Genomic DNA, 24,743 nt, shown 5'->3' with positions numbered 1-24,743 from the left:
ATGTACATAAACAGTACATAAAGACTTGGCCTCCACCGCTGCCTGTGGAAAAGGAGATGTACAGTTAGGTTTTGCAGCCAGAGGTTGGTTGGTACTTAGAACGGGCTGCCAGAAGTGCTGGAAGCAGATATGATAGACATGTAAAAAGGCTCTTAGATGGACACATGAATTTGCAGAGGCTGGAGGAGTGTCATCACACGCAGGCAGAAGAATTTAGTTTAGTTTGGCATTGTGATCAGTACAGAGATGATGGGCCAGAAGGGCCTGTTCTTAAGGAGTGGAGTCCGGTATCACTGTCTTTTCAAATTGAGTTCCTTCGAATAAATGCTGAAATCTTCATTTTGCTTTAAGACTAAAGTGCTGATATTTCCAGTACATTGGTGATGGTGGAACATGCTAAATTTTCCAGTAGCAACAATTGCTTCTGGTTTCTGTCTCTTTCAACTTATCTACATTGAATGTGTCTCTTTTTTTTAAATCCTAGCTTGAAGATCCTCTCCCGTTTCCTGCAGTAATAGTAGAACAAGTACCTAACACAGACTTGTTCTATTCCAGTCTGGATTGTGATGATGTTTCTTCTAGAATGATGGACAATACCTCTCTAGATGTTGTAGAAGAACAAATAATAGAGGATAACATTGGCCTTTCAGGTTAGTACTTGTCAAGATGAATTAATAATAGTAGTTTGCTTTTTTTACTTTAAAAAATAATGAATTGATGAAGCTATTTCCTGATCTAGGGCTTCCAAGCACTTTATTGCTAGTGAGTGTATTCAATCTTGTACTACAAGAAAGGCAGCAACCAATTTGCTCAGAACACATTGTCACAAACAGTGGCGTAACAGTGACCAGACGATTAGTTTTTATAATACTTTTTGAGGGACAGACATTGGCACTGGGAATAACTTCCCTCCTCCTCTTCATGATAATACTAAGGTATCTTTAACTTCAATTTGATGGAGCAGGTACCGCCCTAGTTTAATGCCATGAATGAAAGAGCTTTGAGATTGTAGAAATGTCTCAACTCTACAGTGTTGAAAGTTAGTCACACATATTGTGCTTGGTTCTGTGGTGGAGACTTGGTCCGAAGCTTCTGCCCAAGAGTTGGGAAAGTGCCACACACTGAGCCCAACTTGGCATCTTGAATTGTATATAGGTTACAGTGTTGCATCTGGAAGATACAACTGTAGTCATATCTAGATATGGAAAGAACAACTTAACTTTGAGCTGCTAGTTAGCTGTTAACCAGCTCAGTGATAGCATTTTACCTTTAGATAAATGACTTGCAGCTTCAAGTATACAAATTTCACTGAGCTCAGATTGGGATTCCAGTGTTGGGATTTGCTAAGGCTGCACCAGGACTAATTCCAACTCTTAGATCAGAATTTAAATTTAGATTTAATCATCTCTCAGGTAATGCAGAGAATGTCACAGCTCTAACTTGACGATGACTGTGACTGTTCCTCCATGTGATCTTGATGATATCCATCATTACTGGTCCATTGATTATTGGAATTGCTAACATTACTGGTAATTTACTCATTGATATGGGACCTCGCTCTGTGCAAATCTTCTACATTGCAACAGTAACTACATCACAAATGTACTTCATTAATCATCAGCATGTGAATGAAAAGATGTTTAAAAATAGGAGGCTCATTCTTCTTATTATACTTCAATAAAAGCTTGAGGTCTTTTCCAAGGAAAAATAAGGAACAGTGTAAGTACTCTCAACAAACACAAACTGATTTTACATCATTTTCAAAAAGTTCCAGTCTGTCATTTCATTTACTGATTTTAAGAATTATTCTCACACTTGTATACTTGAATATTCTAAGTCTTCTGCAAATCAAGCTGCCCACACATCCAGGCCAGAAAGTTGTGCCATTTTAATCTAATTTCTCCATCCATGGAGGATATTTCCACAACTTTCTAAAATGCAGGTGACAAGACTGTATCGTTCATTGACTGTGATCTCTATTGAAGTCTTTCAATACAAGTTTTATTAACAAAGTATTCATAAAGCATTTTAATGTTGAAGCTAACCCATGTTTTATTTGATTAATTTGCAAGAGAGGTTTAGGTCATGAGAAAAATTGCATAGTCTAACTTGCAAGGGGCTGCAGTGTAACAGGGTAACTAAATTTTAGATTGAGTTACTTCCTGCAGTATTATACAATGCCTCAGTCTACAGGAGGTTGCTCAACTGGAATGCGCCAAGAAATTGAAACTGCATCATAAATGTGTCCACCTGACTTGAGAGAAACAATTCAAGTTTTTGGAGAGGAACCTCTAGGTCTAGGCTGACATCTAGTGTCATTGATTTGATGAACAGCCATCACCCTTGCATTGTTGTGCTTATCACGGTAGCTGTCTATATGGTTGAAATAATGTTGACTGCTCTTTGAAGTTGATTACAAGTTACATGAAATGTGGTGGCTCTTTTGGGTAGAATGTGGTTTCCTTTTCTAGAAGGTCACTTTCTGATAGTTGGCTCTATCTGCAGCTCTCCTCAAGTAATTTTTATGGTCTGCAAATCGGGAGAGAGTTTGGAGGCACAGGTCTGTAATACAGACTGGGTGTAATTAAATAATCAAGGATCTGCCTCTAGCTTTCTGCTACTTGTCTGCTGACAAGAGTTGACAGTTGGCAAATCTGGTGAAGATGCTGCCTTATAGTGCCAGAGACGACAGTTCGATTCTGGGCCTCCGGCAATATACTGGATGTGGAGTTTGCACATTCCTCACTCAAGCCAAAAACCTGTATGTTATATGGCTGTGGTAAATTACTCCTTGTGTTTGGTTTAGTGGTAGAATCTGGAGGAAATTGATGGGATTGTGGGGAGAATGAACAAAATGAGATTAAAGTAGGATATGTGTAAGTGAATGGTTGGTCATCAGAAAGACCTAATGACTGTTTCTGTGCTCTATTTCAACATTGCCTAACATGAGCACACCCACTGTGAGTGTTTTGAGGTGCCTCATACTTTGTATTTAAACATTCATAATAAATATGAATATTTAATAATGCATGGAATAAAATCACAACTTCTGGTTCAAGAAAGATTTAGGATGGTGTATAGGGGAAAGAATAGATCTTGCCAACATTTGGAATGGATTTGTAGATTGGGTAGGAAAAGCATTTAGGTCAATATAAGACAGATATGTGTTGTGATTGCTTTATTCAATGAATGATCTTATGGAACTTTCTTTGTACTTGTGATTGTGATGAAAAACACCCTGTTTCTAGCAGTGTAACATACAAGTTACTCTTTTTAACTAATTCTTGTATCAGAATCAACTATTTTTTCCTGATTATATATCATATAACCAGCTCAATGCTAGTGGTGCATGTTGACGTTATTCTGGGAGTTACTTAATTGGCAAATGTCGGGGGATATGTAGCTTCTGTGCATTATAAACACAAGAGGTTGTGCAGATGCTGGAAATCCAGAACAACACACACAAAATGCTGGAGGAACTCATCATCAATGGAAATGAATAAACATTCAACACTTCAGGCCAAGATCCTACATCAAGACTGGAAAGGAAAGGGGAAGATGCCAAAATAGGAAGATGGAAAGGAGGATAAGTTCAAAGGTGATAGTTGAAGCTAAGTGGGTGCTGGAGTGGGGGGTTTGTGAAGCAAGTAGCTGGGAGGTGATAGGTAGAAAACGTGGAATACTGGAGAAGAAGGATTCTGATAGGAGAGGAGAGAGGACCATGGGAGAAAATGAAGAAGGAATGGCTACAAGGGGGAGGTAATAGGCAGGGGAGGAGAAGAGGTAAGGGGTCAGCATGGGGAATTGAAGAAGAGGTAACGGGGGGAGGAAATTACCAAAAGTTGGAGAAATTAACATCTCTCTTGCTCAATTTCTCTGTTCCATCTCTAGATAGCAATGTCTTTTATAAGATGTGTCTACTAATATCTTTTATAAACCTACAGATTCCCATGACTGTCTTGACTATATTTCTTTCCAACCTGTTGCCTGTAAAAATGCCTTTCCCTTTTCTCAATTCTTTCTCCTCTGCTGCATCTGTTTCCAGGATTAGGCTTTCCTTCCAGGACATCCCTTCCTCCACCTTTGATGTTGCCCTTACCTGTATCTTCTCCGTTTTCTGGACAATCACATTCACCCTGACTTAACAAGGATAGAGTTCCTCTTGTCCTCACCTACCACCCCATGAGGCTCCACATCTAACACATCATTCTCCCCAGCTTCTGCTATCTTCAATGGGGCCCTACACCAATCACATATTTACCTTCACCCACACTCTCTGCTTTCCACAGGGATTGCTCCCCTGGTGATTCCCTTGTCCATTTGTCTCTCCTCACTAACCTCCACCCTTGCACTTAACCCTACAAGTGGTAGAAGTGCTACAACTGCCCATTCACCTCCTTCCTCACCTCCATTCAGGGCTTCAAACAGCCCTTTCAAGTGAGGCAACAATTCATCTGTTGGGGTCATGTACTGTATCCGGTGCTCCCGATGCATCCCAATCTACATTGGTAAGACCCGATGTAGATTGGGATATAACTTAGTTGAGCACCTCCGCTCCATCTGCAAAGAGTGGGATTTCCCAATGGCCAACCATTTTAATTCCAATCCCCATTTTCGTTCTGATGTGTCTATCCATGGTCTCCTCTTCGAACATGATGAAGCCACTTTCAGGTTGGAGGAGCAACACTTCATATTTTGCCTAGGTAGCTTCCAATCTGATGACATGAGCATTGATATTTCCAACAGATGATAATTTTTTCCCTCCTCCTCCTCTCTTCTCCAATTTCCCACGCTGCCCTTTTACTTCTTCTCCTCACCTGTCTATCGCCATTTCCTGATGCCCGTCCTCCTTCTATTTCTCCCATGGTCCACTCTCCTCCTCTATCAGAGTCCTCCTTCTCCAGCCCTTTACCTTTTCTATCTATCACCTCCCAGCTTTTTACTTCATCCCCACTCCCCCAAACACCAAGCTTCACCTATCACCTTTTTGTTGGTCCCCCTTTTCTCCCTTCACCTTCTTATTCTGGCATCTTCCCCCTCCCTTTCTGGTCCTGATGAAGAGTTTCACCCTGAAATGTCAACTGTTTATTCATTTACATAGATGCTGCCTGACCTGCTGAGTTCCTCCAACATTTTCTGTGCATAATGGTGATGCCAAAAGAACCCACTTGAGCTACTATATCTTGCCTAGTTCTTCTATCCATGGCCTGTATCCTGAATGAGTATTTTAACTAGAATAAAATCGAATATATGTTATAATATGACTTGAATCCTTGATACCTTTGGTTACACTTCGGAGGATTGAGAACGAGATCTGTATAAGGATGGGAGCAATTGAAGAGCAAATCTCCTTGCATGTGAGTTTCTCCTTGGGCTAATAAAGAGAAGTTAGGTTTAAGCAGAGGCTTCGGCTAGAAGAAGTGGCGGCTAAGTTAAATGTCTCTTTCTTCCTTCATTATTTACTGGTAGAACAGTGAGAATGGAACTGAGGGCAATGGCATTATACTCTTGCATGATGCAGTAAGTCAGGGTGACATCCAGTATCCTTGATCACTACAGCTCATTTTCAACCTTGACATGTTCCAGCACAACAGCCTATCCTATGCTGACCTCCCTTTTGTCAAAGTCCCTCTCACTGGTGAATACTGAAGTAAAGTATTCATTAAGGACCTCTATTAACTAATCCACTACAGGCACATGTTTCTTCTTTTCTTCCTGATCAGTCCTATTCTCACTCTAATCCTCCTTCTATTCTTCATTATTGTATGGAATTCCTTGGTGTTTCCTTAATCCTACTTGCCAAAGCATTCTCTTGTCCTCTTCAGCTCTCTCAAGTCCCTTCTTAAACCCCTTCTTGACTACTTTATAACTCTCAAAAGTCCTGTCTAATCTATGCTTCTGAATTTTAAGATAACTTCCTTTTATTCTTGATTAAATATTCCACATTCCTTGTCAACTATAGTTCCTTCACTCTACCATTACCTATCTCAATGGGACAAACCTAGCCAAAACCACGTGTAAGTGCTCTCTAAACAACCTCCGCATTTCCCTTGTACACTTCCTTGAGAACCTGTTCCCAATTTACGCTTCCAAGTTCATGTCTAATTTATTTATCTATCTATCTTCTATATTTTGTATTGCATTGAACTGCTAATATTAAGTTAACAAATTTCACAACACAAGCCAGTAATAATAAACCTGATTCAGATTGTGATTAATAGCATCATTATTATAAGGTATCAATGAAGGAGCTTATGAAGGGACTTAGGAGAGCTAGAAGGGGCTATGATAAATGCCTTGGTGAGCATGTTTAAGGAAAACCCAAAGACATTTGAAACGTACATGAAGAACAGGAGGATGACTAGAGTGGGCCAGGACTGATCAGGGATAAAAGAGAAACAAGTCTGTAGTCTGAGAAGGTAAGGGAGGTCTTTAATGAATACTTTGCTTCCGTTTTTCAATGAGAGGGACCTAGATGCATGTGAGGTCGGTGTAGAACAGGCTTGTGCTGGAACAAATTGACATTAAAAATGAGACATTAAGAATTTATGAATACAGTTCAGGTAGGTAAGACCCTGGGCTGGAGGGATATATCCCAGGTTACAGTGGGAAGCAAGGGAAGAGACTGCTGTGCTGTTGGCAATGATCTTTGTGTCCTCACTGGGCTCAGGAATAGTACCAAAGATTGGAGGATTGCAGGTGTTATACTTTTGTTCAAGAAAGGGAATAGGGATAATCTTGAGAATTATAGATCAGTGAGTTTTTCATCAGTGGTGGGGAACCTATTGGAGAGGATTCTTCGAGACAGGACTTATGAGCATTTGCAGAAGCATCATCTGATTAGGTATAGTCTGCATGGCTTTGTGAGGGACAGATCATGCCTCACAACCCTGATTGTTTCTTTTGAGGAGGTGACAAAACAAATTGATGAAGGAAGACAGAGGTTATATGGCTTTTAGTGAGGTGTTTGACAAGGTTCATTAGGAACATCAGGTGGCATGGGATCCAGGGAAACTTGACTGCATGGATTCAGAATTGTGTTGCCCACAGTAGAGAACAGTAGTAGATGGTGTGTATTCTGTCTGGATGTTTGTAACTAGTAATGTTCTGCAGAGATCTGTTCATTTATTTTATTTAGTGATACAGAGTGGAGTGGGCTTTTTTGGCCCTTTGAGTCATGCCTCCCCAGCAACCCATGACAAATCTAGTTAACCCTAACCTAATCATGGGACAATTTCCAATGATTAATCAACCCAGTACATATTTGGACTGTGAGAGGAACCCACAGCACCTGGGGAGAACCCATGCATTCCATGGGGATGCTGCAGACTCCTTACAGCACAGTGCTGGAATTGAACTCCAAACTCCAGGATGTCCCAAATTGTAATAGTATTGCGATAACCACTATGGTACGGTGGTACCCTGTCTGGGACCCCAGCTCTTTGTGACTTTTATAAATAATTTAGATGAAAAGTGGAAGACTGAGTTAGTAAGTTTGCAGATGACACAAAGGTTGATGGTGTTGTGGATAGTGTAAAAAGTTGTCATAGCTTACAACAGGATATTAACAGGACGCAGAGTTGGACTGAGACGTTTCAGATGGCATTCAATCCAGTGAAGTGATGCACTTTGGAAGGTTGAACTTAATGGCCGAGTACAAAGTTAACCGCAGGATTCTTAGCAGTATGGAGGAACTGAGGGACCTTGTTCCACATCAATAGATACCCCCCCTCAAAGTTGCCTTGTGAGTTGATAGGAGGGTTGAGAATGCTTATGGTGTGTTGGCCTTTGTTAGTTGGGTAATTGAGTTCAAAAGCCATGAGGTGATGTTTTAGCTCTATAGAACTCTTGTTAGACCACACTTGGAGTATAGTGTGTATAGTATAGTACAGTGTTCAGTGCTGCTTACCTGATTATACGAAGGATGGGGAGTGCAGAGAAGATTTACCAGGATGCTTCCTGGGTTAGAGAATGTGTCTTATGAGGAAAGATTGCACAAGTAAGAGTTTTTTTCTTTGCAATGAAGGAGAATGAGAGGAGACTTGATGGAAGTTTATAAGATGGTAACAGGAATAAATAAAGTGTGCAGCCAGCAGTTTTTCCTCCAGGATGGCAATGGCTAAATTGAGAGAACATGTTTTTAAGGTGATTAGAGGTAAGAATGGGGGGGGGGGGGAATGTCAGAGGTAGGTTTATTTACATAATGAATGCACTGTGGATGGTGGTGTCAGAGTTGGATACATTAGAACATTTAAGAGACTCTTAGATGAAAGAAAAATTAAGGACTATGTGGAATGGAAGGGTTACATTAATCTTGCAGTAGGTTGACAGGTGGACCAAAGAACCTGTACTATGTTGTGCTGTTATATGCTCTATACAGTTAGAATTTTAATTCACTAAGCTGGGCCTAGGATGCAATAACAACATCAGGCTAACCAATTAAATAATTCCCAGTATAACTTTAAACACATGATACTAATTCTAAGCTGGTTATGCAATGAGTAATCATAAAAAATAATTGAATGTTTATGAGTATACCCGGTGCACTGCTGTCATTAGATGCTCGTCTCCAACATTCATGATCACATACACAGTTCATTCTTCTGATGCAGTGGACAGAATAAGTTGGTTTTCTAGATGGATGCTGACCACCAATCAGTCATAGTATGGTAGATTGTGACGTAACGCTAATTTATTGCCTTTAACACTAACTTAGTGATATAATAGCTCACTTGTACAGCATTCTGAGTTAATTCCACAAATCAAATGTTACTTTGGAAATTTAGATATCTGGAATAGAACAATGACAGAACATCTCTGCTAGATCTTTTTCCATGTCTCTGTAAGTTTTCTTCCTTTAATTAGTTATCCAATATCCTGTTACTGTAGGCAGTGCGTCCAAATTTTAACAGTTCATTACATTTAGATGAAAAAAATATTCTTGCCATTATTTTGCTAATCAAAGATCTCTGCCTTCTGGTCGTCAACCCTTGGAAATAGCTTCTTTTTATTAACTGAACCTAATCCTTTCATGATTCCAAACATTTATAACAGATTTGTTCTCAGTTATATCTACTATAAGGAGCATAATTCTAGCCTCTGTAATTTCTTTTTGATGGAAACTTTCTGGTAAATCATCTTGTGCTTTTTCCAAACCTTTTCTATCTTTCCTAAAGTGGGACACCTAGAGTTGGACAAAATACATTAGCTGGGGCTGGGCTCGCGCTTTATGCAGGATTAATAAAACTTCAAAGCCACTTTTCAGCCAATTACCTCTCATTTGGGATAGCTGTTGATTCAGGATGGCTGGGAACCTTTTTCCAAGAAAAGAAGGTTTAACTTCAGGAACTGCTCCAGTCTACCCTGGGGAAACATCAAATTAAAATTAAAATTACAAATTAAATATTTTAGTTTGAATATATAAAAAATCACTGACATAGGTGTTTTAAATGGGAGAATAAAACTAATGGAAATGCTCTGAGAACAAGCATTGACGATGGGCTGAATAGAAATATAAGACTATGACTGTTTTGGTGATGAAGAGCCTGTTCATGTTTGGATTAGATGGGAAAGTGACAGGTATGTGATTAATAGCAGATAAATAGGGGCATTGGTGGGTTATTATGACCTGCAGTACGTCCAATCAACGATGGTAGACCATCTGCACCAAAAAAAACCTCACTTATTGGTTTCTACATTCTCTTGTCATACAGTTTCTCAGCCTTATTGTAAAAATGCTAAAATGCCATCTTTGAGGATTCATATGGAACATAATCTCTTAATAGTATGTGAAGACAATCGAAGAAAATTTAAAAAATAGGGGAAGACTGAACATAGATCTCCTATTGTTGTACTGTTCTAGATGTCTAAATATCTGACGTATCTGTGTTTATGTTTTGCTGTTAAGTAACTACTGGGCATACTGTATGGGACTACTACTGAAGAGACCTCTCCATTGCCTGTGAGAAGGTACTTTGAGGCTTGTGCCTCACACATATGTCAGGTGAACGAGAGTTGATATCCATTATTTTTTTCAATTTCACTATGCAGTTAAGTAGTTGCCATTTTATGTTGAAGCAGAAGTGTCAGTGTAAAGTGACATTACACACTATTTCAAAGGAGAATTTAACACAGGAAATGAAGTCTGTGCATCTATTTTCAGGATAAATGTTCTGAAACTTATTGCTTTCAAATTTATTAGAAATACATGTATGTGAAGTTAAAAATTCACTTAGAAGGGAAGAATCCAACACTGGATGTGATTTAATCAGAAATCCGATCCAAAGTATTACTTAAGAGATTAGATTTTTTTTCCTTGTCTCCTGTTTGAAAATAACAAAAAAACCTTTATGCATTAGATTAGCACGGTGTAAATCGGAGTAATTCTGGATTCCTGGATCAGTTGCTATTGTGGGCTTTTGGAAAAGAGAGGGACATTACCACAAAAAAATCTCCTCAATTTGTATTTGCGAGCCATCCCCAGCTGAAGGGGCTGGGTTCCTGATGAGATGCTAAGGTGTACTAAAGTTCTAATAGTTGTTTTTATTTTATTAGGTTAAGTATCAATATTTTTTGAACTGAGGGTAGAATGCAATATCCTTAAAAAAGTTAAATCAAATGAAGTGTTTGGAAAGAAATGAAATTGCTTTACCAAGAGAGAGGAAAGAAAGAGCCCAGATTCCACCAGATAAACAAATCTCATGGCTTCAGAGTGCACACCTTCCTTTAATGATTTGTAAATTCCCTGCTTGCTGAAAACAATGTTTTTATGTTTCCATGAAAGCTGCTATTAATCCTTTTGAACTGCTAAGAGAGTTTAAAGAATTAACTTCTTCTGACGTGAGGCTTGTATCATGGTGCTGAGCAAAGAATTGCAGGTCATTTAATAAGTCAACTGAGTTACTTGACAGGTTGTTAAAGATGGGGACAATAAGTACTTCCTTTAAGTTGCATCTCTCAGAAATGCAGGGCATCTCAAAGTGGTTTTGTGTTGATGAAGCACTTAAAGCATTTCTTGCTCTGATGTAGGAAGCATAGCAGTTTATTTTCAAACAGCAATACCCCGCAAGCAGTACTGAGGTCAGTAACCAGCTACCTTGATTTTTTTAGTGCTATTAACTGAGTGATAAAAATGGTCCAGGATTTCAAAGGGAGAGCTCTTTCCTTGGACCTTTTACAACTATCTGAGCAGCAGAAACCCATTTAAAAGAATTACTTGGGATTGTGCAGCTCTTGTTCAATGCTTCATTTGTCCACCCTACTTTTATTCTCCTAATTGCTTTAATATCCTTGATGCAGCAACTTTTTAGCATGAGGTATTGGGGGGGGGGGGTGGGGGGTGTCTACTGCACAGGTTCGAAAAAAGCTGCAGCGAGTTGTAAACTTAGTCAGCTCCATCATGGGCACTAGCCTCTGTAATATCCAGGACATCTTCAACGAGCGATTGCTCAAAAGGCAGCATTTATCATTAAGGACCCCAATCACCCAGGTCATGTCTTATTCTCATTGCTACCATCAGGAAAGAGGTACCAGAGCCTGAAGGATTCAGGAACAGCTTCTTCCCCTCTACCATTCAATTTCTGAATGAACATTGAACTCATGAACACTACCTCACTACTTTTTTAATTTATATTTTTGTACTATTTATTTAATTTAACTATTATATACATTTACTGTAGTTCATGTTTTTTCTCTATTGTGCATTGTTTTATACTGCTGTCGGAAAGATAGTAAATTTCATGACATACTGTATGCCAGTAATATTAAATCTGATTCTGATTCTTATTCTAATTACATGAGTGACAAATTCTACATTAAGTCAATCACTTTACCAAATAGATTTGGTGAATTTGAGAATATTTTTGATGGGCTGCCAGGTATTATCTACCTGTGATGTGATTTGAAATTGTGTAGTGTGTTTAGCAAGTGCAGTGCTGCAATGAATGTTGACATAATGTTGTGATTATAATATTGTTCATAATTTTTGGAATTAGAATTTATATTGTGACTGGAACATAAAACACACTGTAGAACAGTACAACACATCACAGATCCTTTGGTCCATGAAGTTGTTTCGACCTGCTCCACAATCAGTCATCCTTCCCTTCTATACAACCCGTAACACTCCATTTTTCTTACACATATGCACCTATTAAAGAGTCACTTAAATATCCCTGTTGTATCATCCTCCACTACTACCTTCAGCAGTGTGTTTCAGGCATCTACCACTCTCTGTGTTTAAAAAAAAAGCCCTGATAAGCCTAGACTTCTCCCTAAATTTGCTTCCACACACCTTAAATGGATGTCCTCTTATTTTGGCCTTTGCCACCCTGCAATAAAAAGGTGCTGGCTGTTTCTTCTGTCTCTACCATCATAATCTTATACACCCCTATCAAGTCAACTCTCATCCTTTTCTCCACAGAGAAAAGCCCCAGCTGACTCACCCTTTCCTCATAAGGCATGCTCTCTCATCCAGGTAGCATCCTGGTAAATCTTCTCTGCGCGCTCTAAAAGTTTCATTGTCAATAGGGTGACCAGAAACTAACACGTTTTCTACTGTATTGATAATCAAATTAAATATCCAGCCATTGATACGTGAGGAGGAGCTGCATTATAAAAATTGAGTTGTTTTTTCATGTAAGTGTTGCTGGAAAGGCAGGCATTCATCGCCAACCCCTCTGTTATTTTTGAAAAGGTGGCACTGCACAGCAGCTTCATTCTTCTCCTGTTCCTACTGCCAAGATGCTCCCACAAAGCTGTTAAAAGCACACAATTAATAAAATTACAGAGAGCTGCACTGAATTCAGTCAGTAGGTACAGCAAATAAAAACAAGACCTCAGATTTAAAATTGAAAGAGTCTTGTCACAAGGCTGCTCCTGTGAAAAATTAGTCATAAAAGTAAATCATTTTATTTTTGTGCATTGATTGGGTCACTAGTTTTATCTCTGCAACTGGTCCCATTACTCATCTGTACTTGATAATCCCAAAAAGAGAGTACAAATAAATCTGGACTTTGTGACCTGAATTTGGTTGCTTATTCAACAAATTCTTGGCTTTGATTAGACTTCAGGTGGGACCTGATTGGAGATGTGGAGCTTTCCACAGGAGTAAAGAAAGACTGGAGGGATTGCATCATGACCTCTGATGCTGAAGGCATAGTAAACTCTTAACACTGTTTTTGAAAAGATATTTCTGTGTGTGTCTGTATGTGTGATTGGTGGGCTAGTTGAAACTCAAGCTGAACAAAGCAACAAAATTATGGTGCTCTGTGTAATACTTTCAATTCCATGTTGGTTCAGATCATACAAAGATCAGCTTTAGTATTCTGTCATATAATCAATCAGGACAAATATTTTGGCTGCTGTTGTTTTGCCACACCAGACTGTACAGATTGAAGAAAACAAAATGCAATAATTTATTGAGAGAATCCATAGTTTCAAGAATCAGTGAAGAATAATTGTGAAATGTTAATACTAACAAGCTTATTATATTCAGTTTTTTGTATAAATGCTGGAATTATTGACAATAAAAAGCAGCTTTGCTGACTGTGTAACTTCCTTTCTTCCCATCCACACCTTGCACTTTTCTCTCCCATTGTTATCGTTTCATGAGACACTAGCAAACTTTCTTTGCCTCAGAAAGCAGAGTTTATGTAAAGAAAGATATTTTCAGAAATTACAGAGAAATATCAATCTGGTTAATCCTCTCAGTCTCTCCATCAACAAAGGCTTCCATAACTAAAGAGAAAGCAAAAATAAGGTTACTTAAGTGTAGTCTACAGCAGAATTTGACACTTTGCAAGTGTCTAGACTTGACCTCCTACCAATGCAGAATTAACTGAATTTAAGCAGGTCATAGGTCTGTAACATGGGTTAGTAAGGAAGTGTTAGGTAGTGGGGTGGAGATATGTCTTACCAAAGGAGGTGTAAGGTGCTAGTTCCCTCTGCTATTCTGCAGGGCACCCTTCAGCAAGGTGTAACACCTGCTCAGGCCCCCCAATCAGGGTCATGTGAAGCCATAGGAACAGGTGGTGGATGGCTGTATGAGCAGCTGGTGCATATCGCAAGACCTAGTTATGTGACCACTGACACCAGGCTGAGAATCTCTGAAGAGCATTGATAAATGCTGGGGTCTCCCATCTTGTATTGACACTGCTCAGATGAAGACACTAGCAAACCACTTCTGTAGAAAAATTTGCCAAGAAGAATCATGGTCAGAGACCATGATCATCCACGTTGTACAGCACGGCACATGATCATGATGGTGATGATAAAGGAAGGCTTCCATAATCAGACATGTTGCCTTATACATAACTTAATAAATTAATAATGTATATATCTCTAAGGTGAATGTAAAATATCCCATTACAGTGTTCCAAGAAAACAAGGACCAAAGGGTGATCAGTAACCTTCTATGAAGTTTAATAATCACCCTTCTGTCAGCCCCGTTGACATAAATGATTGAGTAACATATTATTAATTGTGGATACTTACGGTGCACAAACTTTATGCTGAGCTTCCACACCTCACAAGAATAACTGCACTTCAGGAATACTTCACTTCATATATTTGTGACATTCTGAGTTCACAAAGCTCCTGTATAAATAATAATATTAATAGCTTCTTTATGGAGCATATTTCATACAGACGATGTATTTCAAAGCGCTTTGCAATTGGGTAAAGTGCAAACATGAAAATAAAATAACAAATAAATATCAAAATAAACATGAATAGAAAATACAAATAGATGTTAGTTAAAAGCAAGGGTAAATAAACAGGTTTTGAACTGGTGTTTAAAAGTGACATCTGAGTTTTATGTATTGAATTCCTCAGCTTAAGAGCGTAGTTCAAAAAAGCTGACCTGCATATTATATTTTGAGGGAGATTGTCTAAATTTAAGAAACTGGCAGAATAAACCTGAGAGCTTGAGCAGGATATTAAAATGAAAGTGATTTTGTGATGTACTCCTTTCCCAAACCAACTATTCTCTGTAATAATCTTGGAAAAATGGGCTTTTCTTGCAGAACATATATCAGCACTAAAGGAGGCAAATTTTTCCTTGAAAATAGAATGGTGGACTTCTATCCCAGTTTTTCTCCATTTTCTCCCAGCTAAAAGGTTCAATTATTATCAAAGTATGTGCACGGTATACAGCTCTGAGGTTTGTCTTCTCCAGATAGCCATGAAGCAAAGAATAAAACATGGCAGTCATTCAAAGAGAAGCTCAAACTGACTGGCCCACACAAAAGAGAATGGCAACATAATTATCAATTCTCTAAACTGCCTCCCTCCACACAAAGCACAGCAAGAAACCCCCTCCCCACACAAAAGATCTAACAAAATTGAACATAAACATCCACACCCTCCCAAACCCCCCTCCCTTTTCGCAAGAAAAACTAACAACACTCAACAAGAATATCTGCTCCAATTTCACCTCCCCACACACAAAAATACAATGAGAAGGAACAGGCGAAAATACAGAATATAAAATCTGTAAGACTGAAAAAGTCCACAGTGTATAAAACAATAGACCAATCCATAAACACAGAACCTCAGTAACATCCTCTGACATTATCAAAAGAGAAAGACTGCACTTGAATGCCTCTCCTCCGGGCACAGCAAGCACCGCACAGCGATAGGCCACCACACAACCTCCTTCCTTGGCAACAGAGGAATCCCATCAGCAAGCAAAAGGCAGGCAGTCAGTATTGAGCCCTCACTCACCTTCCCCATTCACCTCAATGTTTCAATCTACCTCAATGCTTTAATCAGCAAAATGGAGTTGAACACCGGCTCGCACCCATCTCTAAGTTTCTTCGCCTTGAAGGCGTTCGACCTCATGCTCACTTCTTGGAATTCTCTCTGAGACAGCAAAGACCTTGATCATTCAAGCAATCTCCAAGCTGTAAATCGCAGGTTCCAACAGTTTGAGAAACACACTTAAGGTGAAAAACAAGTGAGATAAGCAGTTTTGTGGACTATCTGGAAGATGTCGATCAAGGGAGCATTGTACATTGACGCCATCTTGACCAGAGCATATCTCTGCAAGATCTCTTGAGTTCATGGATGGAAGGGTTTAACACACTGTGTTTAATATATTTGTCAAATTATTGCTGAAAGAATCAACCATTTTCTTTACTAAGCAGTTTAGGTCACATAGGGCAGCTAAACTAGCCAGCTCAGAGGACTTAATTAACCTTGCAGCATTAGAAACCATTTTTTTTACCATAATGTCTTTCTTGGTCTTAGTTACAGGCAGGAGGGCATCACAAAGTACTCAAAAATGATCAGAGACAGTGATATCAAACAGAAAGAGATTAATAATATTTAACCCTTTTGTCATTACCAAGTCAAGTGGATTTCCAAGTCGATGGGTGGGCTCAGTAACATGCTGGGTAAGATTGAAGCGGTTTAGTAAGCTTATGAATTCAGCGGCCACAGAGCTCAAATTTGAGAGATCATTAATATGAATATTTAAATCACCAGCAATGGCAAACTTGTTGTAGTTTAATAATATAGAGGATAAGAATTCCAAATATTCCAAGAGAAAGCAGGGATTGGATTTAGGAGGGTGATAAATGATAGCGCAGATCTTGAGATCTGAAGTGCATGTTTTAAATATATGTAAGTCAAAGCTTGTTGACAGACAGTAGATTGCTTCTAAAATGCACCTCATTTACCTACTTGGGACATTTTAAATTTGTGCAGGTTGTGTATGTTGGAAAGTAAGTCAGGCAGGTGTTTTTTTAATTATTTTTTTATTGAAGTTTATCATCAAACAAACATTTCCATAAGATGTATTTCAGACATTGTACATATATATCATATAATCATATATATCACAAATCTCCACAAAGTATTTATCTGAGGTATCCACTTATAGAAAAGAGTGGAAAGAAAAAACAAGCAAAAGGAAAGAACTATGTACAAGGAGGGAGTGATCTTTTTTCAACGTATTCATTGATTTGTGAGAATAAAATCAAGCCTATGAGGCATTATGTAGTTAAACCATTTTTCCCAGTATGAATAAAATTGTTCCAGCTTATGATTAACAGATGCTGTTATCTTCTCCATTTTGTAAATGTCCATTGTAATTTCCATCCATATATTTAAAGTTGGGCTCTCCTGTGATAACCATTTCCTAGTAAGAGTCTTTTTACCAGCCACCAAGTGTATTCATTAAATATTTATCTCTTGTCAACCATTCTTGAGGTATATATCCAAAATATATGGTCTTACTCTCTAAGGGTATGTCACATTTAAAGATGTCTTGTAGGGCATTGTGTATCCCCCTCCGATAGTTTTTGATAACAGGGCAGTCCCAAACAATATGATAATGATTTGCATTTTGATTTCCACAATTTCTCCAGCAAACAGGGAGGTTACTATCATCATGGGATTTCTGAGAGGGTATAATAAAATATCTTATCGTTTTTCCATCCAAACTCCCTCCATTTCTGTGAACTATTTTTCTCCTATTTTCACCTATTTTTCTTCTGAAGGGGACTTTTTTTAAAGTTAAGATTATCTAAGTTGAATACACTTTAGACTAAGAGGAAGTGTTGAATGAAAAGTATCTTATTCTCCATTGTAGTCTCCCCTCATCAGTATAACTGACAACTAGGATGTAACATGCTTCCAATCCCTCTGCTAAGTACAAGCCTGGGCTTCAGAATCAATGGATATACTTGGGTGTGTAGTGTCTGGAGTCATGATTTCTCTACTGTAGAAAGTTTTGAGGAAGATTGTCTGAATAAAGTACCTTTTCTAGAATTTTGTATCTGCCCAAATATTCTTATTAATATGGTGATATAAATAAGAGTATTTGGGCAGATACACATACCCCTCAGAGGAAATTGGGGGTATCTCATTAAAACCTATGGAATACTGAAAGGTCCCAATTGAGTGGATGTGGCGAGGATGTTCCTTATGGGAGGGTGGAGTCTAAAGCCAGAGGACACAGCCTCAGAATAAAGGGGTGTCCTTTTAGAATAAAGATGAAGAGGAGTTTCTTTAGCCTGAGAATGGTGAAACTATTGAATTTGTTGCCACAGATGGCTGTCAAGCCCAAATCTTAAGGTATATTTAAGGCAGAGGCCGATAGATTCCTGATTAGTCAGGGTGTGAAGGGATATGGTGAGAATCCAGGATGTTGGAACTGAGAGGGAAAATGGGTCAGCCATAATTAAATGGCAGAACAGACTTGATGGACCAAATAGCCTAATTCTGCTCATATATCTTATGGTCCTATGGTAACATGAGAAGGTACAAAGCAGGAACGACCTATTGTAAATCAGCTAACAGTCCATTGTACAATTTCACCGTTCAATGTGAATTTATTGCCAAAGTACAAACAATTCACCATTTACCACCCTGAGATTTATTTACTTGCAGGTATTCACTGTAAATAGAAAGAAGCACAGTAGAATAAGTGAAAGACTGTGTACAACAAGACAGACAAGCAATGAACATGCAAAACACAACAAACTATGCAAAGACAAAAAGTGAAGTTGATTGAAGGTATCCCATTTGGTTCAAGAGCATGATGGTTGAGGGGTAATGACTGTTTCTGAACCTGGTGCTGTGAGTCCGGAGGCTCCTGTACATGATGGCAGCAGTGACAACAGAGCATGACCTGTTGATGGATGCTGCTTTCCTGCGATAGCACTCCATGTAGTTGTGCTCAGCAGTGGGAAGGGTTTACCGTGTTCTTTGGTTCTTTTTATGCCTACTTGAATCAAAGGTCAAACCTCACTAAGATTTAGAGCAATATTCTGACTGACACTTCAATGTCTTACATAAAGATTTCTGTCTTGTTGGAAGAGCCATATCTTTTTGAAGAGAAATTAAACTCTTGTCTCATCTGCTTCTTGCAATGGAATAAAAGACCCTTTTGTAACACGTGTCATTTCACTAACACTGCCAAAGCACATTTACAGATTAGCTATCTTAGTGCTCTTTGGAGCACTTGCACCACGCAGACTGGCTGCTACATTTTCTACAATGTGAAGTAGACCACCGTCAAGAAATAATGCATTACATGTTTCGTGTTTTGGATTTCCTGATGACAGGAAAGGAGCTTTGAATTTCAAATTTTCATACTGAATCAATTTCATTTAACTAGAAATATAAATACTCTTTTCTTCCTCTGATTCTCTTTTAGTATTACCATCATTTTTTTCCACGCGCATTGGCAGTGTACTTTGTATATTTACCTCCCTCTGTGTAATTGCATGTCAATAAACAGTCCATGTACATGCTTCTCTTCAGACCATTATGCCAACGTAAGACCAATTGTGCCAATATAGCTGCCCTGCATCCGTGTCACGAAAGTATAATTAGGTTTTTTATCACGCAACTTGATATAAATTCAGATGGCTGACTGAAACCTATTTTCCCTTTGATTGGGTTGGAAGGGTTTTGGCCTAAAATGTCAATTGTACTTGTTTCCTAGATGCTGCCTGGCCTGCTGAGTTCCTCCAGCATTTTGTGTTAGTTGCTCGGATTTCCAGCATCTGCAGATTTTCTCTTGTTCCCTCTGGCTTTGTTTTTTTTTCTGGAACTCTTGGCTGTACACAAAGATATTGGAAAGTAATTTTGTGAACTAACAGAGAAATACCATTTGGCCTTTGAGAGAAACTGACTGCATATTTAGTGTTGGAACATTTACAAGACATTTGAACAGTTGGGGTATGATGCAATTACAGATCAGGGCATTCCAGAGTTCAGAGTTCAGTTCTTACAGATCGGTAAGGAGTTTGTATGTTTTCCCTGCGAACTGCTTGGGTTTCCTCTAGGTGCTCTGGTTTCCTCCCACAGTCCAAAGACGTACTGTTTAGTAGGTTAATTGGTCATCACAGGCTCTGCTGTTACTTTGTAATGGCAGTTACATGCTGGACTCAGGACTAACTCTCTGAAATGATAATGTTGAAGAATTCGAAGTTGCTGACTCTCTCTTTCTCTGATCCCCTGATGAGGACCTACACATTGACCTCCAATTTTCTCCCTCTGTAATCAATAATCAGTTCTGGTTTCTCTGACTTGCAGAGAGAGGTGGTTGTTGTGGCACCATTCAGCCAAATTTTCAATCTTCCTTCTATATGGTGATTCATCACAATCTTGGATTAGGTCAACATCAGTGGTGTCATCAGCAAACCTAAATATGGCATTGGAGTTGTGTTTAGCCTTACAGTCATAATTATAAAGTGAATAGAACAGGGGGATAAGCACAAAACCTTGTGTGTGCCTCTGCTGATGGAGATTATGGAGGAGATATTGTTGCCAAACTGAACTGACTGAGGAAATCGAGGATCCAGTTGCACGAGGAGATATTGTGGCCCAGGTCTTGGACCTTATTGATTAGGTTTAAGGGAATGATAGTGTTGAATGCAGAGCTGTAGTCAATGAAGATTGTCCTGATGTACGCATTTCTTAGGAATAAAAATTACTCTTTCAACCTTGGTCTTTCTCCTCCTAGGGCCAGCTGCCCCATGAGCCCTTTTTAAAATGCTGATTGGGTTAAATGCAGAATGTTGGGAGGTAACATAAGAGTCTGTAGATGCTGGAATCTAGAGCAATACAGAAAAAGTTGGAGGAGATTTGTACCTCAGGCAGTAACTATGGAGGGAAATTTACAGTTGCTGTTTCGGGTAGAGACTGTCATCTGGGCAGCTTTTACTCTGATGACTTTGTGTTCAATGCAACCCCACTAAAGTCTACATCAGGGCATGAGATCCTGGTGCAGCATTTCCACAATTTACTTCCCCCCTTAGAAGATGCTGAGCTCCTCCGACATTCTGTTGCATTCTTCCAAATTCCAGAACCAACAGACCACCAAAGTCGGGTGTCTGCTCAACTGTAACTGCAACAGCATCTGCTGGCTGCAGTCTCGTTCTGGTCACATTGACTGAGCAGCACCAGAGGGGAATGGCTTAGCAATGCAGTGGAGAAAGGACCTGATGAGACTCCCCTGCCCCGCCATACTTAAATGAACGATGACCGATGGAGGCGTGCGTCCTGCTTGTATCCTATCCTGGAAACAGCCCAAAGTCTGGAAGACAGTACGATGAGGACATGTTTTGACCAGGCACTTCCGGTTTGGGGGAAGGGGCTTGTGGCTGTCCTCAGGGGATTGATGTGCTGGCTCCTGAGCACATCCTCCCGCCCACAACAGCCGCCACAAAATCTCAATGGAGGTGGCTCCCGAGCTTATGGAAACCCAGAGAGGCAGTGGCCAGATCTCTCCATGGCTTCTCCCGCTCCCAAAGTGGTGAGGGCCCCATCGGACGTTGAATACGACAGGTGAACTGAGCTGTGTCACGAGTGAGGGGGGAGGAACACGGCCGTATAGTTTCCAAAGAAGTTGCATGTCCCAAGCTGGGGGGAGGGTCTTATGTCTAGAGAGGGGTGAGGAGGCAGGAACGGACCCCTCACTCCAATTTGGGCAACTCTTGTCCGGGATTCATGGGCAGAAGGGCAAACAGCAGAGGTACTGATCAGTAACACCAGTATTGACAGTGGACAAACTATTTGCTTTATTGATTTATTATTCAAAGTTCAAAGTAAATTTATTATCAAAGCACACATATGTCACCACATGCACCCCTGAGATTCTTATTTTTACGGGCATACTCAGTAAATTATTATTGTCGCATGTATCGAGATACAACAATTTTGCATACTCTCTATACAGTTTTTTTTAAATCTTTGCGCTAGTGTAAGGGAAAAACAATAACAAAATGATTGTAGAAGGTAGTGCTAAATTATAAAGAAAACACAGTTCAAATAGATAATGTGCAAATGCTATGGTGAGGTAGATTTCAAGATCTTTTCTGTGTAAGAGGTGAATCAAGAGCCTAATAATAGAGGGCATCACTGACTAGCAAGGCATCTGACCAAAAGTCCCTAAAAAGGATTGCGAGGACTGCTGTGAAGATCATTGGGGTCTCTATTCCACCCATTAGAGATAATTATCAGGAGCACTGCATTTGCAGGGCCCTTAGCATTGTCTGAGATCCCTCCCATCCATCCAACAGTCTCTTTGAGCCCTTCCCCTCCCATCAGGCAGGAGGTACTTTAATATTAGGGGAAGAATTGTGAGGATGGGAATGAACTTCTTCCCTTAGACTACTGTTCTTCCTGTCACCACTCAGTTCTCATCACGTAAGAAGCACCGGTAGTGTTATACTGTTAACCTTATTATTTGTTCATTTCTTTGTGGTATATTACTTTATATGTAATGTATGTGAGGTAAATGTACTGTGTTGTGCACCTTAGTCCAGAGAAACGTTGTCTCACTTGGCGGTATGCATGTGTATGGCTGTTTGACAATCAGCTTGAACCTGAACTTGAGATGCTGTCCTTGATCTTGGTGGTGGGTGTTTTCAAGTTTTTACATCTTATGTCTTATGCAAGGGGGAGGGGGTGTTTTTCAGGGAGAAGAGGTGTGACCAGGGTGTGAGGTGTCTTGAATTATGTTAGCTGATTTTCCTTGGCAGTGGGAAGAGTAGACAGAGTCCCTGCAGAGGAGTCTGGTTTATGTGAAGGATTGAGCTCGACCAGGTGGATTTGATCTCCTTGTCCAATTTGAAATATTCACAGTAGGAGAATGCAGCATATCAGATGGCAGCGATCTACTTGCAGTAGGTAACAAGGATTATTTTAAAGCTTCTTCAATCCCAGCTGTAAAAAGATAAAAAATTGACAATGTGTGATGCCACAAGTTTATTGGTAGTATTGATCTTTCCACCCCCGCTAATTGATTATTTTTGATACCTTTCTGAGGACAATTTGCCTGATGGTTATTGTTACCATAGCAATAAAATGGATTTTTCTAAGGCTAAGCCAGCACTTAATCTGCTTAAGAAATAGAAGTAGAAGATGCTCAACAGATTAGTGTAGGTGGAATCATGGACACAGTGTAGCTGGAAGCTGTGGGTTGGTGGTGGGGGGGGGGGGGTGTTGGCTGGACAGGGTCTGTATGTAGGCCAGGAATGTGTCCAGTATGCAGATATTGATATGGTTTGGAATCTGAAGCTTGCATGGAAGTCCTTGGCAGTGTTGATCGCTGCATGACACCGTCAGTAGCTTTTGTGCTATTTGTATTTTTATTTGTTACTAGTGGGAAAACTGTGCCCCGATTCTTGTAAATAACAAGGACTTAGTATGCTGCCATTGTGCCAAGGCATGTACACATTGGTCAGTCATCTGTGCCTCCTACTACTGCCCATATTAAAATGAACTATTATGGGGAAGATGAAGTATGAGGACTCAGAGATTGTAATAGCTAGACAGCATTCTTTATCCAGTCATCTTGTGTGTGAAATAGGGACAGGAAATTAATCAGTTTGTAAATATTAATCATCTGAGAAACGATTGCATCTTCCTTCATAGGTTGATAATCTGAAAGAAATAAGACCATTGAAATTCTAACAGCAACTCTTTCTCAGTACCATCGAACAGAACTGAAGAATACAGACTACAGTTTGGCTTCCATGACTCTTCAGCACAGTGGAAGAGCAGATAGCTATAAAAGTGACATGATTTGAAGAATCCTTTTATCAAAATGCACCAAGGGCTGTGTATGCAGCTGATGGTGTTGGATAATCTCTGAAAGGCAGCTTGCCTCATTTGTCAGACTTGCTGACTGGGCAATGGTGCAGGATGCCACTTGACAGTACTGTAACAGGATTTTCATTCCACCAGCTGTGGTTTACTTGACTGATGCTGGTAATAGTACAGCACAGGATGGATAATCAAAACTGGTCCCCAGCATTTAGAATTAATTATTTGTAGAATAATAATGTCCTTGACTGAAAGGAAAGAGGATAGGAAACTGCAGTTAGAGAATGAACTGCTGACAGAGTTTAATATATTGCCAACACGAGTGAATCTGCAGATGCTGGAAATAAATAAAAACACAAAATGCTGGCAGAACTCAGCAGGTCAGACAGCATCTATGGGAGGAGGCAGTGATGACGTTTGAGAGTTTCGGCCCGAAACTTCGTCACTACCTCCTCCCATAGATACTGCCTGGCCTGCTGAGTTCTGCCAGCTTTTTGTGTTTAATATATTGCCGGTGTTTATATTGAGACTTATCAATTTTAATTCTCCAGTTACCTTCCAGGTTAAGTTAGGCATCATAAATATGAAGATACAAAGCCAAATGTTAGGAATCTGCCTCTGTTCACCCCAGCTCAATTACTACATACCCTCCCTTATAGGCCTTAAATTTAGAGAAATATGACAGGATTCCTACTTCTGATTATTATCTGCTGTCTTGAAGGTTCTGCAGGAGGTGCTTATGTTGGGACAGGGTTAAGCTGGTAGCTCTGGGTTTTGAAATGCCCTGTTAAAGGTCATCAAGCTCTCGTGAAGAATTGGCATTTAGACAAGGTACCAGAAGGAAATTACCATCTGTGGTGTCATTTCTCAATAGGAGCTGCCCTTTCCAAAAATTATGGAGAAAATACAAGTGCAAATACAGTTCAGGTTTTCATTATTCAACTGTGACATTCTTTTGTTGGAGGGTTTTGATTATGTGAGAATAATTACAAGTCAGGAATTCAGCAGATCAAATAGCAAATTGAAAGTCTAATGCTCTAGTAACTTTATTGTTGTTATACAGACCCTCAGTTGTAACAACCAAAGTACAAATGATAGTGGGCAATATTAATTCTGTTTGTTACAAATAACATATCTTTGTCAAAGTGCCCCGCATTCCTTGCTCTTGTGTGATGATTAGA

General features: G+C 39.5%; 1 protein-coding gene across 4 annotated transcripts in view; it reads left to right on the top strand.

Moving 5' to 3' along the window:
• The window catches only part of elf1 (E74-like ETS transcription factor 1), a 293,475-nt gene that overhangs the window by 234,492 nt on the left and 34,240 nt on the right, over positions 1-24,743 (top strand). For all 4 annotated transcript variants that reach the window (XM_059977322.1, XM_059977321.1, XM_059977320.1 and 1 more), the window contains one exon: positions 485-650. In XM_059977322.1, the coding sequence (XP_059833305.1) occupies positions 485-650 (166 nt within the window). The remainder of the gene's footprint in view (positions 1-484; positions 651-24,743) is intronic.

This window comes from Hypanus sabinus, chromosome 8, assembly GCF_030144855.1.
Source record: "Hypanus sabinus isolate sHypSab1 chromosome 8, sHypSab1.hap1, whole genome shotgun sequence".
Taxonomy (NCBI): domain Eukaryota; kingdom Metazoa; phylum Chordata; class Chondrichthyes; order Myliobatiformes; family Dasyatidae; genus Hypanus; species Hypanus sabinus.
This window is presented reverse-complemented; position numbering and strand designations above follow the sequence as displayed.